General features: G+C 46.9%; 1 protein-coding gene across 1 annotated transcript; it reads left to right on the top strand.

Annotated features, from left to right (window-relative positions):
* The first annotated feature begins 16967 nt into the window (after positions 1–16967).
* On the top strand, positions 16968–20285 carry LOC136451803 (uncharacterized). The gene has a single exon (XM_066452484.1). The coding sequence runs from the start codon at positions 17280–17282 to the stop codon at positions 20055–20057; it is 2778 nt and encodes a 925-aa protein (XP_066308581.1). The 5' UTR covers positions 16968–17279; the 3' UTR covers positions 20058–20285.

Here is a 20285-nt window from a genome sequence, read left to right as displayed (position 1 = left end):
ATGGCTTGTTCGAATACCTCGTCATATCCTTTGGGTTGACCAATGCTCCGGCACACTTTATGTACCTGATGAATTATGTATTCATGTCGGAATTGGATAAGTTTATCGTCGTGTTCATTGATGATATCCTTGTATATTCTCAGAATGAAGAAGAGCATGCTGAACATCTGAGAATTGTTCTAACTCGGTTACGTGACAACCAGCTTTATGCTAAGTTCAGCAAGTGCGAATTCTGGTTGAACAAGATACCTTTTCTAGGTCATGTGTTATCTAGTGATGGAATTTCGGTTGACCCTACTAAGGTGCAAGAAGTCCTTGAGTGGAAGGCACCTACTATAGTCATAGAAGTCCGAAGTTTCCTGGGTTTGGCTAGCTATTATCGTCACTTTATCCCGGATTTCTCAAAGATCGCCAAGCCCATGACTCAACTACTTCAAAAAGATGAGAAGTTTGTGTGGACTCTGAAGTGTGAAGAGGCTTTCCACACTTTGCAGACCTTACTAACCTCTGCTCCTATATTGGCACAACCTGACATCGAGAAGCCTTTTGATGTCTACTGTGACGCATGTGGCACCGGTTTGGGGTGTGTTCTTATGCAGGAGGGCCAGGTCATTGCTTATGCTTCACACCAGCTTCGAAAACATGAAGTCAACTATCCTACCCATGACTTAGAGCTAGCCACGGTTGTTCATGCCCTGAAGATTTGGAGACATTACTTGCTAGGTAATGTGTGCAACATCTATACTGACCATAAAAACCTCAAGTACATCTTTACTCAACCCGAGTTGAACATGCGTCAATGATGATGGTTAGAATTAATCAAAGACTACAACCTTCAAGTGCACTACCATCCTGGTAAGGCAAATGTGGTTGCTGATGCCTTGAGCAGAAAGGCCCATTGCAATTCCTTAGTTAGTGAAGACTTTCATCTAGCACACCTCCTTCATCCTGTAGTACTCCACAATATCACTGTGGATTGCTCTCTTAGAAGTCGAATTATTGAACTCTAGAAGACTAATGTGGGTGTGTTTCACATCAAGCGGAAGATGAAAGAGAAAGAGACCAAGCACTTTAAGGTCGATGACAAGGGAATTCTCTGGTTTAATGATAGGCTTGTGGTACCCAAAGACAAAGAACTTAGAAATCAAATTATGGCTGAAGCCCATTCTTCTAAATTGTCCATCCATCCTGGTAGCAGTAAAATGTATCAAGATCTCAAGCTGTATTATTGGTGGACCAAGATGAAGAAAGAAATCACAGCTTACGTGGCAAGGTGTGATAACTATTGCAGAGTCAAGGCTATTCACATAAGGCCCGAATTATTGCAGCCACTCTCTATTCCTGGCTGGAAGTGGGAAGAAATTAGCATGGATTTTATTGTTGGATTACCCACTACCAAAAAGGGTTGTGATTCCATCTGGGTTATCATAGATCGGCTAACTAAATCCGCTCACTTTATTCTGGTCAAGTCTACCTATCACCCTCACAATTATGCTAAGATTTACTTCCAACAAGTGGTACATCTCCATGGTGTACCCAAATCCATTATTTCTGATAGAGGACCGCAATTCATGGCTCGCTTTTGGGAGTGCTTACATTAGAATCTTGGCACTTATTTAATCCGCAGTTCTGCCTATCATCCGCAAACATTAGGACAGACTGAGCGTGTTAATCAAATTCTTGAAGACATGCTTAGAGCTTGTCTTATCTCTTGCAAAGGCTCTTGGGAGGACTGGTTACCTCTTGCTAAATTCTCTTATAACAACAGTTATCAAGAGAGTATCAAAATGGCTCCTTTTGAAGCTCTTTATGGCCACAAGTGTAGAACTCCTTTGAATTGGGTGGAACCTGGGGAAAGAAGATTCTATGGTATTGACTTTGTAAAAGAAGCCGAAGAGCAAGTCCGAACTATACAGAAGAATATGACTGCCGCACAGGCTAGACAAAAGAGCTATGCTGACAAGAGAAGAAAACCTATTGAGTTTGAAGTAGGTGATCATGTTTATCTGAAGGTATCCCCTATGAAAGGAGTCAAGCGTTTTAGAATTAAAAGGAAGCTTGAGCCTCGATATGTTGGACCTTACCGCATTATCAAGAAAAGTGGAAGAGTAGCATATAAGCTCGATCTACCACGTGAGATGGGAGCTATATTCCCGGTATTCCATGTGTCCCAGCTGAAGAAGTGTCTTCGTATTCCCGAGGATAGAATTGCAACAAGGAAAGTCAACTTGAAATCTGATCTTTCTTATGAGGAGAAGCCCGTGCAAGTTCTGGATACTCAAGAAAGAGTGACTCGTACACGAGTAGTTAAGTTATACAAGGTAGTTTGGAGTAATCATAGCGAACGGGATGCAACTTGGGAGCGAGAAGATTATTTAAAGGAAAACTATCTGACTTTCTATACAGATTGGAACGCTTTCCAAATCTCGGGATGAGATTTTTCTAAGGGGGAGGGCTGTAACACCCTAGGTGTTTGGCTTCCACTAATTGCATTTCATTTCATAAACATGTGCATCATCTATCTCATCATGCCTTTGTTACTGAAACATGCATATGCAACATTTTCCAATTGTGTATGTTTCATACTTGAGTGTTGTGAATAGTAATGGTTTAACATGTGAATGCAACCTGAGTTTCTTATACCTTGAAACATGGCAACATGGTAGTAATGTGACAAGTATAGAATAACAACAAAGTCATGCAACATGTGAAACATTGCATTGCAACATATGAGTGAATTGCTTGTTTTAGTTGCTTTATCACATGTGATCATTAGAAGTGGTATAACAATTTTGTAAAGTGGTTGATCATGGTCTATTAAACCTTAACTACACTTAGGTTACTTGTTGGGGACATTGTTCATGTAGATCAAAATGACCAAAATGCCCTCAAGTGGAGGTTTGACTTGAATTGACCCTTGGAGTGTCACTGTTTGATTGATTCAAAAGACCAACTTAGAAACCTTGCATGGCTGTGCACTCTTTACCAAAGTTGTAGCTAATTTATCAAGGAACAAAAGTTGTTTTATGACCAACTCATGAAAATGTGTGGAACATGCTCAAACATGGCCCACAAGTCAGAATTACATGCTGCTTTCAACAATGAAAAATATTCTAAGTCATGACTGCAATTTTAGTGTGATTGAGCAATCTTTGGCTTGATGTAACTTCTGATCCATGGCGAATTAGATGATGGTCCTTGAAAAGAAATTATAGATGGATGGTAGGTCTACATTTTTCATGTACATAGTTTTTGCAAAGGATCATTGGTTGAGTCGTGTTGACACGATGAAATGGTGCTGTCAGTCATGGTCATCAAACACGGAATCACCGTTTTTAGAAAACGGTCAGTGACGGTCATGGCCGACCAACACAAGAGCTTCTCGCCGCGTGGTGCGTAGGCTCTGTTGAAGGCTCCACATCGTGTGTCCGTGCTCCAGAAGAGGGCCAGCGCCTGCCCGAACGCGCTCACCGCTCCATTTTCCTCTCTCACCTTCTCCGCGCGCAGCGCCGTGTCTGCAGCAAGCTCCGCCATTGCCGACCATGCATCGCCATCATCATGCGCATTTGCCACCGCAAAAACGAGTTGCCCAGCCCGTCAGTAGCCTCGTCGTGGTCTTCTCTACCCTCTCCACCTCACCGACGGGTCAATTGAGCCTCGGTAAGGGCGAATCGTCGGTTTTCTTCCATCGCCACCATGGCTGCCCTCACCGGAGTTGGCGCTCCACATGGCCAGTGGTCCTTGCGCCCTTGCCATCCCTCCTCTGTCTCGTGCTAGGTTCTAGGAGTGCTGCCGAAGCTCGTAGGGTCGCCTTATCGGGCTGCGACGCCGTAGCATCGTCGGAGCCGGCCCTGCCATGGCCGTGCGCCGCCGTGCTCATCACCACCCCCTCTAGCTGAATCATGAGCTGCAATAAATGGTTCCCCTAGGTGCGCTTGAGTGAGGCGAACACGTTGGCACCATTGCCTTCGCTGGAGAAGCCACCGGCGACGAACTACGCCACCGGTCGTTCCTCCTCCCCTGTTTCTCTCACTGACGCGCGGGTCCCCTCGGTCAGTCTCCGATGCGAAGGCGGGAGCCGGCGTGGGCCACGTCACGTTTGGGCTGTGCCAGCATGAGTTGTGGGCCGCCGTGACCTTCGGGCTAGCCCAGCAGTAGAGTTAGGTTTTCCTTTTTGTTTTGTTTAATTGTTTTTCACAAGATTTATGTATAGATTCAAAAATGTGCAACTCAAGTTTGGTAGATCCAAATGTTATGGTTCCAATTTTGTTGAGTTCCTAGTAATGTCTAGTATTTAATAAAAATATTATATGAGCACATGTTTTAGAAATTTTGGATGAATGAAATAGGACTTTGAAATGTGTTTTTAGATGCATGCAAACTTGTTTGAATTTTATCTTGAGTTTCTGTGGTCCAAAAATTATGAAATTTTGTGGGTAATCTATTATTGCTTAGTAGAAGCTCTGGTTAAAATTTCAGAGCTAGTGCATGTATAGTTTTTGAGTTATAGAATTTCTTTTTATCAATGGATGGATCTTGTGTGAATTTTCATAATTTTTCTATAGATCCAGTATAGGTAAAATTTGGTGAGTAAGGTTCTTATGCTAGAATGATGCTAAGAAAAATGTGAAATCTGTTGCTTGACACTTTTCATTAGGGTTTCCTAATTATGCTAAAAATAGGCATGCCACCTATTATTTTGGATACAGTAAGTTCTACTTGCTCAATGGCTTTGAAATTTTTATGGTAGTCCACGTGAAGCATGAGATAGCTACTGTAATTTTTGTAGATTTTTCTGAATAGTTTTACTATATATTGCTTTAATCACCTAATTAACTAAATAAATTTGAAAAGGACATTAAATAATTTATTTAGAAGTTAGCATTATACTTTCTAGTGTTCCTCTGGTATGTGCAACAAGTTAGTAAACTTAGTTTGATCAAATTAGGCTTTTGCATCATCATTAAACAATTAAGTTAGTAACCCTGTCATTTCTGGATAGATTCTAGGTTTACTGAAATTCGATTTGATTAACGTAAGAATCATGCTTTGATGTTTACAAATGATTTGTAGAGAATTTCATAAGCTTTTTAGAATGTCCTCATGCAAGTCATTTGGATTTGTATAACTCTTGTTGTGATTGAATTGAAGGACTACTTGTGTGCATATAAAACTTTAAATGTTGATTTATGTATGCCTTTACTATTTCTAAGTTTGTGGTAATGTTCCTAGGTGTTAGGCTTTTAACTGAAGATGAGCATCTTTATCTTAGGTTATGCAAGTTAGGTAGGTTGATCTTGTTCTTTAAGTTAAGTTAGATACATGCTTAAAGTCATTTGAATGGAGCTATTTTACTCAGTAAACGGGTGTCCAGTGATGTTTCGTTAAACATTTACTATGATTCATTCATCATGAGCATCATGTCATTTCTTATGCATCCATGATATTTATCTCATGCATCGGCATGCAATAGATGTACCGGAGGGAGTAACACTGCTGGAATTTGAGGAACCAAGCGAGCAGCAGCAGCCGACACCGGAGGTTCAGGAGGTGCAGCCTTTAGGAGAAGTGCCAGACGAGGTCGCCGTTGAGTGCCCGGATCACCATCCTTGCAACTTTGTGAAAGGCAAGCCCCGGAGCATATTAAGCCTCCTAATTTCCGAAATGCAGTTACAGTATTATTGTTACATATATATATTGTTGCATTAAGTTTAGGTGTTGGTTGCAAACACTTGCTGCATTGGTTATCCAATCCTTGTCCAGATATTGTTACCATGAATCCTATGTAGCTCAGGTTGGCATAGTGCTTAGCCCTGCTTAAACGCGGTAGAAGTCGGGTGATTTCCTGTCACCTGCGAGATATAGGAATATACATGTGGCACGGTTGGCTATATTTGCTATCGTGGAAAAGAACCAGTCTTAATTTGAAATGAAGACCGGACGGAGGCTTGCCGGTTTGCAGTCACTCCGTCTGTGTCGCTTAAGGACTGATTCTTGGAGCCTTTCCTGTTCATGTTGAACGCATGCCTCTCCCTTAGTTGGCTGTGTCCGAAGACCAACCGCAAAGCCGAGTAGCTCACCTCAGGCCGGGAGTCAATAAGTATAAAGTGCGCCTCGGAAGGGAGCCATAGGCATGAGTCCAAGGGCAGGTGATTTAAAAGTCCTGATCATCCTAGCAGAAGGGTAATCCCTGAGAGTGCTGGCGCTGATTGATCCCATGAATTGGGTTCCTGAGATGTTCCAAAGGTGACCCACGGCTACCCTTGCTAAGTATGCCAGGGTGAGAGTTAGGAATACCCCCTCAGCTGAGTTGTAATTCGATTCGAGTCGCCGTCTCTCCCGGTTAGTGAGAACTTGATGGGCTTATCTCCAAAGTAGATACACTAAATAACATAATGGTTCAGAAATGATGATATGATGATGACAACCTTATTATACCTGCTATGGTTAATATTGTTTGCTCCTAATAAGTGAGTGCTCTAGTACAGGTGCTAATCTAGTGGACAGGTAAATGATGTTAAGCTTGATGCTAAGGTTAAATTGGTTACTATAATCATAAGCTCTTTTATGCAACTATGTCAAGCTAGCCCACCTAAAAAGCCTTGCATGATCCTTGGTGTCTTTTATTTCTAGTTTTGATGGGTAAGTCTAGCTGAGTACCTTCTTGTACTCAGGGTTTATCTCCCACCTGTTGCAGATGACCAGTTCTACTTTGGTTGCTGCAAGTACTGCCTTCTCCCAGCTGGGGATGAAGACTAGACCGTTGGGCGCGGTCTCTACTAGTTCTCATACCTGATAATGCTTTTGTGGGACATGACTCAAACTTGGCAATGTATTTGAAAACTATGATGTTTTGTACTAAACTATGTTACTTCTGCACACTCAAACTTGGTTTGTAATATTCTATTTAAACTCTGATGGATGTAATCCGACTGCTACTTATGAAATGTTGTAATGGATGATGTGTTGTGTTGAATCACTACGATCTTGGTTTGTATGTCGAGAGTTGGTTGAAATCCTTCGTGATTTCTGGACTACCGGGATTATGGGAGCTTAAGTACAGGAATTTGATCGCTTCGGTGATTGTTTTTGTACTTACGTTCTTATGATTTGGTCGGTTCTGTTACAACAGAAGTCTAGGAACTTCTTCCTAGTGAAGTTAATTCCATGGTCAGTGATGATACAGTTAGGAACATCAAAACAGTAGATGATGTTAAGGAAGAACTTGATCGCCTCTTCTGAATGAATGTTGGTGATGGGCTTTGCCTCTATCCACTTGGTGAATTTGTCCACTATGATGAGTAGGTGGGTGAAACCACTCGGGCCCTTTTTGAGGGGTCCTACCATGTTGAGGCCTCAGACCGCAAATGGCTAGGTGATGGGGATGGTTTGAAGCTCTTGTGCCGGCAAATGAGTTTGTCGAGCATAGAACTGGCATCCCTCACACCTATGGACGACCTCCTCTGTATCTTATAGTGCAGTGGGCCAGTAAAAACCATATCAAAAGGCTTTTCTGACCAGCAACCTCAGGGTTACGTGATGTCTATAGATTTCGGCATGGACCTTGAGGAGGAGCTGTTTCTCTTGGTCGGTAGGGATGCACATCATGAGTATTCCTAACGAACTTCGCTTGTAAAGTTCATTACCGAATGTGACGAACGTCTTGGTGTGTCGAGCAATCCATCACGCTTCAGTCCTTTTAGGTGGGAGAATCTCCTCGAGGAGGTAGGCGAGTAGCGGCTCTTGCCAGTCGACTTGATCAAGTGCTACCACGGCGACGTCGTCATGGAGGCACCGAGGTCGGAGCTAAGCCTGGGCGTTCGGGTTACCCGATTTTTTCGGGTTGGGTAATTCGGGTAATTCAAAATTCGGGTAATGAAAATTGCTACCCGATATTACCCTTGAAAAAACACTACCCGCAAATTCGGGTACCCGATAATTCGGGTTCGGGTTCGGGTATTACCCGATATACCCAAATTTATAGAAAACAACAAACTACACTAAATTTCAGTAGCGATCTATACATAATTTCAGCAGCAATTTGTATAGAATTTCAATAGCAATTTGTAGTGAATAATATATTACAGTCACTCATTCAAATAGAGAGAATTATATTCTAATAAAGTGATAAGTTAAATGGTTCAGCTAACAACACATGATAAATACAAAGATAAAAACAAATCTTTGGGTAGTTCGGGTAGTTTGGGTACCGGGAGATATTACCCGAATTACCCAAACTAATTTTGGGTAATCAAAATCGCTATCCGAATTTGGTATCGGGTACCTCGGGTTCGGGTAATTTGGGTCCGGGTTCAGGTAATTCGGGTACGGGTAATGGGTATCGGGTATTTTGCCCAGGCTTAGTCGGAGCCCCTGAATGCCAAGTTAGCATCGGGATGTGTCTAGATCAGACCTTCCAGGATGCGAGCAGATGGCTCGTGAAGGTCATTGATGAAGACCCCATCTAGAGACGGAACCCGCCTGGCAGCCAATTTTGTAAGAAAATTAGCAGCATCGTTGTCCTTTTGGGGAACATGATGTAGTTCGATCCCCTAGAATTTGTCCTCAAGCTTACGCACCTCCTGGCAGTATGCTGCCATGGGGGCACTTTTGTAGTAGGATTCCTTTATGACTTGGTCGACGACCAACTTCGAGTCACCGTGAATGTATAGTCGCATAGCACCAAGCTCGATGGCGATGTGTAGTCCATTGATGAGGACCTCGTATTCCGCAGCATTGTTTGAGGCCAAAAAGTAGAGATGGATCATGTAGCGGGGCCTGCTCCCATCCGAGGAGATCAGAACCACTCCAGCCCTTGAGCCAGGCACCATCACCAACCCATCAAAGTACATCATCTAGTACTCGTGGGTGAAGTCTAGGGTTGGGAGCTAGACCTTTGTCCATTCACCGATAAAGTCCACGAGAGCCTGAGACTTAATAGCGGTGTGGGAGATATACTTGATGTCATGGCCCATTAGTTCGAGCACCCACTTGGAGATCCGCCTCGTGGCATCGCGGTTGTGGACGATGTCTCCAAGTGGGAATGAAGTGACAACCATGACTTTATGCTCGATGAAGTAGTGTAGGAGCTTCTGGGTCATCGTTAGCACGGTGTATAGAAGTTTCTGCACCTGGGGGTACCAAACCTTGTCATTGGTGAGTACCTCACCGATGAAGTATATGAGTCGCTCGACCTTTAGGTGGTGTCTTGGCTCCTCTCTTTCGACGACTAGGGCGGCGCTCACCACGTGGTTGCTTGCCACAATATAAAGGAGGAGGGGTTCTCCCCGTTTAGGAGCGATGAGGATTAGGGCCAACGTCAGTGATGCTTTGAGGCTCTCCAAAGCTCGTTGTGCTTCGTCAGTCTAGACAAATGCGTCCATATTTTTTAGAAGCTTGTAGAGAGGCATCCCTCGCTCGCCTAGCTAGGAGATGAACTGACTCAGGGTGGCCAAACAACCATTGAGCCTTTGTACACCCTTGACGTTGCATATAGGGCCCATGTTGGAGATGGCCCTGATTTTTTTGGGGTTGGCCTCGAAACCGCATTTGAACATGATGTATCTATTTACACCAAAATTTGGAAGAAGAATCGTAGGAACTCAAAAGCTCCCAAGATCATGTCATCAAGGAGTCAATTGCATGTAGATCGGTATCAGCTGATTCGAATGCAACACTAGAATCGGCTTTCTTCAAATAGCACCAGCAGATAACGATAAAGGCTATGATCGGCGCCGGGACGAAGCATGTTGGACTCTACAAAATGGGAAAGATTAGAGTCCAAGTTATCTTAAATTAGGAATGTTTTCTCTTAGGCCAATAAATTGTAATGAGTCGTGCTTAAGTATGATTCATACATAGGTTCCAGGTATAAATATTGGACTTCAGCTATTGTAAAAGACACACAATCAATCAAATACAAGTTACTTACTTTTTTTGGCTTTGGCCACCCCTTAGGAGTAGGAGTAGAGTAGATCTCGATGAGTTCTTTAGCAAGTATAGCTGCATCGATCTGGTCGACCTCCATTGCTTGGCTGTAAGTACCGTCAAGGCTTATACTTCTATTCATATGGCTGCATCGATCTAGTCGACCTCCACTGCGACTCTGGTATAAGCTAGTTATCAACTCTTATCTAGTTCAAGCACAGATGCATCGATCCGGTCGACCTCTACTGCTCAAAATAAATTAAGGTCAAGTTATTGGCTCTATCTAAGGGTGGCGTTCCTTCGAATAGATTCATTAAGTTACCGATATTGCTTATTGCTTCCATTATTTATTTAATTATAGTAATATCACTTCGTCCGATTGGGATCGATTTAGATAGGCCTTATATCCATTTTAACCCATCATTTGTTAATCCAAATTTGATCTAATCTACACTTTAAATGACGAGTTATGTTTTATCGGTTGTTTTACGTCAATCTTGATTATGCATAGTGTGAAGTTAAGGCATATCTGATCTTGAGTAGATCTATTGACTAGCGAGAACTGTTTCATGGCCCATTATCATGGCCTATGTGATTTTGCCTCACACCCCACTGTTAGCACCATGGAGTTGAGATCGTTATTTGGTAGATTTGTTCCTGATAGGACATGACCTTAACTGTGCGCTATGCCTGAATCGGCTGTTTTAGCCGATATCGAGTGCTTTCACGAACAGTTCATATCACGAGACCATTGAAGTAAAGATAGGTTAAAAGATGTGTTAGCCCCATGATCTTATTATTGTATTATGGCCTGCATGATTCTGCCTCATGCCCCACTGATATTAGTAATAAGTTAGGGTTGTCGAATCTATTGTTGTTTCTATGGCCTGCATGATTCTGCTTCATGCCCTACTAGTCATAGCGATAGATGAGATCTAATATGTTCATTAGATTTATCTTTATTAAATGGTTAAATGATGATGAGCTATTTCTTTTATATAAAAGGGATTTGGTTACTTACAGTCATTGGATTAGTACAAACTAATCATTGTTGACATCTTATTACCATTGACTAATGTTTGTCTAAATAACGAGATCTATCCTGAGCGACAACTGACTTTTCTTACACAACCCCATGAGCTTTAACAGATTTATTCCTATGAGCATGCTGGAATCGACTCTTTAGTCGATTTCCTTTCATATTGACTCTTAGAGCCGCACATTTAGGACTGTCTAGCAACACCGGCATGTTCTGCCTTAAATTACTTATTAGCTTTCTCTCCTTGTCAATTATAGGGTTAAATTGACTGGCATGTCTCGGGAGGAGTGATCAGGATTGACCATTCCTACGCTGAAGCTAGATGGATCTCCAGCTCCATCGAGCGGACCCTTCTGGCTTGCTCGTGTGCCCTCGGCATGGGACAAAATTTCATGCCGACAGTATCCAAGCAGCTTCCCCTTTGGAACCTTGAAAATATATTTTTCAGGATTCAATTTGATGTTGAACCTTCGGAGGTTCGTGAACATTGCGGCCAAGTTCATGATTAGGTCACAAGCTTGAGCCGTTTTGACCACTATGTCATCAACATAGACGGCGATTGTTAGTTTTGGCTGCTTGACTTGGTCAGGTTAGTCGAGCGGGTCAATTTGGTCGGTGAAGCATTGCTGCATCCACCATTGATAGGTGGTGCCTGCATTCTTCAGACCAAAAGGTATGGTTACATAGCAGTACAAACCATATGGGGTGATGAATGAAGTTGTGAGCTGGTCAGACTCTTTCATCGTGATCTGGTGATAGCCTGAGTAGGCATCTAGAAAGGAGAGGATTTTGCATCCTACGGTGGAGTCAACTACCTGGTCTATGCATGGCAAAGGAAAATGGTTCTTTGGGCATGCCTTGTTCAGGCTAGTATAATCAACGCACATTCTCCATTTCTCGGTCTTCTTTTTAACAAGAACAGGATTGGCAAGCCAGTCGGAGTGGTATACCTCCTTGGTGAATTCAATTGCCGGGAGTTTGGTGACCTCCTCACATATGGCCCTACGCCTCTCATAGTCAAAGTGACACAAGCATTGCTTGGTGGGCTTTGAGCCCAGTATATAGCATAATGCATGCTCGGCGACCTCCTGTGGTATGCCTGGCATGTCAGAAGGTTTTCATGTGAAGACATCACCATTGGTGCATAGAAAGTCGGTGAGCTCGCATTCCTATTTGACCAGGAGCTAGGTCTCGATCCGCACCGTCTTGGTTGGGTCGATGGGGTCGATCCCCACCGCCTTAGTTTCCTCGAGTGGGTGGAAGGCAGTCGAGGAGGTTGGCTTGTTGCAGTCCGGGATTGCTAGGGTCGACGATTCTCTGGGCCAAGGGAGCTCTGCTGAGTTGATGACGGCAGCGGTGAGCTCATGATGCTCACAGTCGCATGTGTAGGCATGCGAAAAGGTGCTACCCACAGTGATAATGCCATTTAGTCCTGACATCTTCAACTTGAGGTAGGTGTAGTTGGGGATCGCTATGAACTTACCATAGCATGGCCGCCCTAAGATGGCGTGGTAGGACCCTGGGAAGTCCACCACCTCGAAGGTGAGGACCTCTGAGTGAAAGTTGGCTCGGTCGCCAAACATGATGGGTAAGTCGATCTGCCCAAGCGGGTATGCCTGTGTTCCTAGGATCACGCCATGGAAGGGAGAGCTCACTGGGCGGAGCTCCAACCGAGGGATGCACATGGCGTCGAGGGTGTCGACACAAAGGATGTTGAGGCCACTACCTCCATCCATTAGCACATTGGTAAGGCGCTTCTTGCGGACAATGGGATGGATGATGAGCGGGTAGCAACCTGGTCTAGCGATGTGGGAAGGATGGTCCCTCTGATCAAAAGTGATCAGAGATTCTAACTAGCTAAGGAAAGAGGGGATGGCCATTTCGGTGACGCATGCCTCTCTGTAGTGCACTTTGTGCTGGCACCTAGAGTAGATGGCATTAGATCCCCCAAAGATCATGAGGCATTCCTCGGGATTAGGAAAGCCATCCCCATCCTTGCCCACCACGCCTCCTTTCTTGGTTGTTGCCTCCTTGCCCTTTCCTTCTTTCAGTCCGCCAGCCTATCGCAGAAAGCACTTGAGGAGTTTGTAGTCCTTATAGAGGTGCTTGATGGGGTAGGCATGGTTGGTGCATGGACTCTAGATGAGCTTATCAAAGTGGTCGGGCTGGCCCTGCTGGGCTACTTGCCCGCGCGATCGGCCGAAGCGACTAAAGCGGAGTTGGTCGGTCGGTGCTGATCCTTCTTGTTCTTTTTGCCCCTTTGCGTGGAGGGCCCCTTATCTTGGTCCTCGTGCTTGGCCTTGCCCTTGTCCCAGCCTCCACTAAAGACCGCTCCGACCACCTCCTCGTCGGAGGCATGGTTTGTGGCGACGTCAAGTAGGTCACGGGTGGTATAGGGCTTCAGACAACCGAGCTTGTGGATCAGAGACTCATAGGTTGTCCCAGAGAGGAACATGCTGATGACGTCCGTGTCAACGACATCAGGAAGGGAGTTGCGTCATTTTGTGAACCTACAGATATAATTCCACAAGGACTCATTAGGCTCCTGCTAGCAGCTCTTGAGGTCCTAGGAATTCCTAGGGCAGACATACATCCCCTAAAAATTCCTGATGAAGATTCTCTTGAGATCTACCCAAACGCGGATGCTGTCAAGCGGGAGGAATTCGAGCCATGCTCGAACATGTTCCCCCATGCAGAATAGGGAGGTATTGAATGATGAAGTGGTCATCATCCACCCCTCTGGCTTGGCAGGCGAGCCAGAAGTCTTCGAGCCATATACCGGGATTCATTTCCCTAGTGTATTTGGTGATGTTGGTAGGTGGTCGAAAGCGTCATGGGATCGGTGCTCTCTAGATGCGACGACCATAGGCCCATGGTCCTTGGTCGTCTAGGCTAGGACTCTAGTCATTTGGTCGGCGACCATGCCTGGGGTGCATTTCCCTACTCCCCTGCTCTCACCACACCTTGATGGATGTCATCATCACGATGGGCTTAACGTCGATTGTTGATGACGCTACGAGTGTCTCGGTTTGGCCTGAGGCATTCACGCACATGCGGTCGATGTGGAGCTACGTCCTCCTATTCCACACCCAGCGACTGTAGTGGTGAGCGGATGGAGAGATTCGACTAGTGCACCCCCATTCCCCCGGTGGAGAGAGAGGTCGCGAGTCGATGTCGCGACCCGAAGATCTCCGCCTGTTGAACGGTGGCGGTTTCTGCCAGCGCCCGTAGGTTTCAGTGGATCGCCTGCTCCTGGGGATCGACAGGCTCTGGAAGGCCACGTAGAAGCATTGCCGCAATGGTGATGTTCTGGCCAGCCCGAGCGAACTATGAGAGATCGTTCCCCCCATCTATGATGTTGCGCTAGACCTAGCGAGCGCGACCCAGGCACTGCTCACCGGGTTACGTGCGCATGGCGCAGCATGCTTCATCGAGCGCGCCGGCGTAGGTGGCGGTTGGCTCTGCCACCTTTGTCGTAGCTCTTCGTCGTGCTCCTGTGCACGCACGAGGGCCTCCGCACGAGGGTCCAGAGGGGTGTAGGTCTATAGGGACTCTGCTACCACCGGCAGCTGTCCTAGGATGTCCGCCATAGCGCACATCCTGAGACAGATGGTGGCTATGTGCCACGACGTCACTGATGCTAGAGCCGTCACTTTCAACCTCGTCATCCATGAGGTCGTGGAAAGAGGCGGGAGCGTAGCCCGCCATCCCCATGAATTTGGATGTGAGAGGAGGCGACGTCAGCATCTTTTGGAGCCCTCGTGCAAACACATCCGTGGGGGACGTGAGGCCATAGGGGAATCGGTTGCATGGCAGTCACGCGCGGGGACAATGGGGTCCCTCCGGAGAGTCGGCGGAAGATATTAAATAGTGAGTAAAGAATAATATGTATGTTACTCACAGTGGGGTTTGAGCCCAGCGTGGGCTTAGAGCTAAGCGTAGGTGTCTCGTCATTGAGGTTGCTGGGTGGCCTAGAGCCGACAGAGGGCGCTCCTCCTCCGACGGCGCCGGAGCAAATGCCTCTTCGCGAAGGCGAAGCACGTCGAGCTGATCGGCGACGAAGTCTAGGTTTTCAAAGAGGAAGGTCTGGGACAGCTCAAACACGTGAGGAACCCACATCCCAACAGGTGGGAGCATGGGAAATTCTAGCGAGCCAAAGCGAATCGTATCGCTTGAGCCCGTCATGACAAAGATGGCGGAAAGGTGGGCCATCCGATGATCAAAAGCGTGAACGTACGGTGTCTTCCCCACGGGCGGCGCCAACTGTTGATGCGAAAAGTGACCAACACGTAAATATTTGTAGTTTTATCGTACGTTGTGATCTAATGTGGCCTAGCACTCAATGACACAGGATTTATACTGGTTCAGGCAACGTGCCCTACGTCCAGTTTGAGTCGATCGGTGACTTTATTTCTGAGCCCAGATGCTCAAAGTTTGTTGTGGGGTTATAAACGAATGGGAATAAGATGGGGGTGTTAGAGGTTCGGTCGGACTCTGGACTGAAGGGTCAAGAGTGACGAGAGCTCCTACGTGCGCTAAGTATTGAAACGTATGCTCTGTGTAGCTTTAGAGTTCTAGAGCCGTGAAGCTGTTCGAGTGCTCAGAATGTCTAAAGCTAGCAGAGTGAGAGTTGGAATTAATCCTTGTTGTTGGGAAGAGCGCATCCCCTTTTATAGTAGAAGGGGACGACCTTACAAGTTTGAGAGAGAGTGTGTGTGTGCCCTAGTCTTGTTGCCCACGCCGTCGGATACAAGACAGTTTATCGGAGCCCACAATACTTTTGATGCCCAGATGTATGGGGCAGACTCTATCGTGTTCTTCTGGTATAACAAATGTCGGCGCCTACCATACTGTAGGACAAATGTCAACGCCTACAACACTGTTTATGTTTCTGACATGTCTGGAAGGCTGCAAAGTACCCTTCTGGAATGGACTGATAGTACTGTCCTGCAGGTGTGCAGGGTACGGTCCTCGGTATTGCGGTTGACTTGAGCGCCTTACCTTATCTGCTTCGCCTGATTTCTTAGGTCCTCATCGAGCGGGCGTCCCCGGCCGGTCGTTCCCAGTTGGCTCCGACCGCGTCGGTCGGAGAAGAGCTGTAAGCAGAGGTTTGGTGTATTCCCGGTCAGAGGAGCGGGTCAGAGTCAGAAGCAAGCGTCGTTCCCTCCTTGGCCAGGCCTTCCGGTCGGAGACTGTATCGCTCTTCCGGTCTGTCGTTAGGTATCTGGGCCGGCACAGGAGTTATGCATAGTTTGTAATGTCGTCTGCTGGGCCAAGCTTTTGCTGGGAAGCGGGCCCATTAGAGATCCTTGGTTTATGAACCCGACAATTAGTTTAAAAATCACTCCAAAACTTTTGTTAATCAAATTAATGTTCATTTATATTGGTTTACCCATCTGGAAGATTTTTTGTGAGGTGAAAACATATGTTAGGCGATTTCAATTTTGCTTATATTTGTTTGAAAAGTTTGTTATTTTCTTCAAAAAAGTTTTGGTTATTGTATTTTCTTTATGAAAACATTGACGCCAACTGTCACGTTGCTCGTTGATGTGGGAAACTATAGAATGCCAATAACTAAACAAGCTAAGATCTTATTTGGAAGTTACTTCCTCTGTCCATAAAATGATACGTAAAATCATGGTTCAGAAAAAGGTGGTGAGTGGACTTCCTAAAATTAATAAACTTAGCAATACCATGATTTTTAGGACTACAAAGATGTAGCTATGACCAAACATTTTTTAAAACCGAAAAAACACAAATACCAGACAGGGCCTAAAAAGACTTTGGATACGTGCCAGGTATTTTTAGTTGTTGTAACAGCCACAAGCATCGCAGCCGCGCAACCACCCCCGAGGCCGCACGCGCTCCGAGTACCCGCCTCTCGATGGAGCCACCAGGCACGCCGCCCACGCGACGTGGACCACCTGGGGCACCTGGCCACCTTCCCTTTCACCCATGTCTCTGGCCTCTCGCCACACCAGCACACAGACACAAAAGACAGCACTGAGCCACTGCCCACTCCCCCATTTCCTACAAATCACTCTATCATATCAATGCGGTTCTGTCCGCGACTCCCTCACACCACGGCCGGGCCGCCGCCACCGCCGCCGTCGGAAGCAGCTAGGCTTTCCGTTCCCTGTTGATTCCCTTTTCCATTCCGGCCAGCCCTCTCCCCCTAACTCCCGCTGGGGCTGCGGCTCGCTCCGCTCCCACTCTCCAATCGAATCCGACCCTCCCCCTTCCATCCCGACCCGCACCCACTAATCCTCACGCCACTCGCGCCGCATCGCCACCCCCATTCCTCCTCGCACCAATGGAGGCCAAAACCCTAACCCCTGAAGCGTGCGCGGACGCGGACGCGGACGCAGCCGCCGCCGCGCCCCAAACCCTAGCCGCCGGGGAGCTCGTCTGGGCCAAGCCCTCCAAGCCCCGCCGGCACTGCTGGTGGCCCGCGCGCATGCTCGCCGCGTGCCCCGCCTCCGCCGGCGCCGTCCGCGACGCCCAAGTCTCCTACTTCGTCGACCCCGCCGTCTTCGGCCCGCCGTCGGCCCCTCCCGCGCGGGTCCGGCGCTTCGCCGACGCCGACGCCGACCTGATGGCCCGCGGCAGCATCGCGCGTGGATTCTTCGGGGCCGTCGAGGAGGCCCAGGCGCGCGCCGTCGCGGCCCTGCGCGCCCAGCTCACCTGCGCCTGCGTCCCGCCCCCGCCGCCCGGAGCGGATTGCAGCGTCACCGGAGTCTCCAACCTGGCGCCCGCGGAGTTCCTGGCGGCGCTCCGTGAGGCCGCATTGGACGTCTCCTCTGTCGGCCTGGTAGACCGCGCCAGGCTCAAGAGCTGGGTCGGCGCGGTCGGGGAGGGGTGGGGTCCGCATGGCGCCCAGCACTACCCGCGGCGCTGTCCGGACGACCTTGTGGACAAGATCGATCTTGATGTGCCCGCTGGCGAAGACAGAGATGCTGATGATTGGCTTGCCGAGGACCAGCACAAGGCATTGGAGAGGCCGGAGGAGACACCCAAGCAGAAGAAGCGCAGTGTCAGCAAAATGATGGACAAGTGGGATTCAGCGGAGGATGAGAGCAAGATTGACAGTGCTGAGCATGTAACCTCAGGAAAGCGAGAGCGGAAGAAGAGTAAGTACCTGTCGCCACCATACACCAACTTGGGTATGGTTGACAGGAGTGCCCGTAAACCGGTTGATCTGCCAAAGGCATTGGTTCCCAAAGCTGCTGAAGATGGCAGAAATGTGTCGCCATTGCCAGGCAGCATTGTTGTGGAAGATGTCCTGCTGCTGGTGCGAGGCTTAGGAGAGGTTCCCAACCATACGGGCGATTTTCCAAATGATGCTGAGGAATTTCTACGTTTGTTTAGAAGCACGACATTCATTCACGGTGCTGACTATAAGTCTTGTAAGGCACATGAAAGTCCACTCATGCATGGCTCTAGAAATGTTGGCATGGACATTGCTGTGGGTCTAGTCTCTGGTTCACATGCTGTTCTGAAACAAGGCAGTTGTGTGTCAAAGAGGGGCAGGAAAAAGGATGAAGCTGGGAGTGGTGGCTCTTCCATCAAGAGGAAGAAGCGGGAGAAGACCTCTCCTGCTGCTACAATTGGCGCTGGTATACCAATCACTCCTGCTATTCCTATCAGGCAAGTGAAAGCAGAAGATATAAGAACCCTAATGAAGGCGGGAAGTGGTCCAAGGGGTATAGGAGTAGGCGTTAAGAATGAGCAGGGCAAACCATCCCCTTTGAAAGTTCCTATTTCAGCCGTGGATCCTGGGGCAGCGGAATCAGGACATGAACGGGCCCAAGCAAATGTTCTGGCTGTGGGCAATACATCGCCTGAACAATCCGCAAAAGAAAATGATGCGGCTAACTTGGAAGCAACAAGTTCAGAAATGAATATGCAAAATGTTACTGTAGATGTGCCTATCAGAAGTGTTCAGACAGAAGCAATGGAATTGCAAGCTAAGAATCCCATAGAAGTGAGTGCACAAACCGTTGTTGTAGATGTCCCTGTCGGACGTGTTTCTAAGGAAGCAACAGAGCCAGAAACATGTGTACACAAGGACAAGAATGTGCAAAGCGATGTTTCAGATGTGCCTGACAGAATTGTTTCTAAGGAACCAACAGAGTTGGAAACTGATAATAATCACATAAACGAGAATGTGCAGAGTGTCGCTGCAGATGTGTCTGACAGAAGTGTTTCAAAGGAAGCAACAATGCCCGATGCTGATATTCGCATACATGAAAATCTGCAAAATGCTGGAGATTTGTTTGTCAGCAGTGGGCTGTCTCCTATGCATGAAGACATGTCTCAGCCTGTGGATGGAAATAAAGAGCCTGGGGGTGTAGAAGTTTGCACAGTCCAGCAATCTTATGCTTCTCTGCAAGCTATGGTGCCAGAAATGCTTCAGAAAGTTAACACTAATGGTGCAGATACAATAGGTGTGAATGATACACTCAAAGATGAGTTTCAAAAGGATGGACAATCTGTCAAGAAAGTGGAGCTACCTGCAGAAGTGGCAAATCATTCCTGTGCTGAAGGTACCAACGGCACTTGGCTAGACCCTGCTAACCTTACTCCTAAGAAAAAGAAGAAGAAAGCTGCACAGCACTTCAGCAATCCAGCAGCCGTTATCGTGGAATTTGAACGTGGTGCCACTGTTCCTTCCAGACAGGAGCTACTCTCCACATTTGGCAAGTACGGCTACTTGATCGAGTCTCAGACTGATATTTCAGAAACTACCCGCAGTGCTTGTGTTATGTTTGGGAAAAGCATTGAAGCTGAGGAGGCGTACAGGAATGGTTGTCAGTACCTTCTTGGTCAGTTTGGGCCTCCGTTTGCTAAACTAAGGCTTGATTTTTCTCCAATCAAGTTGACTCTGCCTTCACCGTCTCTTGCTTCAAAGCCTCCACTCCGAGATATTAGGAAGAACCTTGAGGATATGATTTCAGCCCGTTGTTCGGCTTTGAACAAGGCAACCTCATCAGATGGGCAGCTGAATCCAGATAAGCTTCTGGGGGAGATGCAGGGCCTTTTGGCAAAAGTTGACAGGATGCTTACTAGGCCTCCTGCTAATGCTCCTTAGCTCTGCCAATCTAAGGACCTATTGGTAGTTAGACAACTTTGGTGGCAGTTCTGTTAGTTGTAGCTTCCGCATCTAAGTTTATGATGAACTATATCGTTCGAACATTTCAGCAGCTGTGATTTGGAACTCCTGTGAATGGTGGCGCTTATTGTGTCACTGCTTCGTGTACTATATATGCCAATAAGGTCGCAGCTTCTTTTAGTGTCCTGATTTTGTGTTATGTTAATA

This window comes from Miscanthus floridulus, chromosome 5, assembly GCF_019320115.1.
Source record: "Miscanthus floridulus cultivar M001 chromosome 5, ASM1932011v1, whole genome shotgun sequence".
Taxonomy (NCBI): Eukaryota; Viridiplantae; Streptophyta; class Magnoliopsida; order Poales; family Poaceae; genus Miscanthus; species Miscanthus floridulus.
Note: the sequence above shows the minus strand (reverse complement) of the source record. Positions and strands in the feature narration are given on the sequence as shown.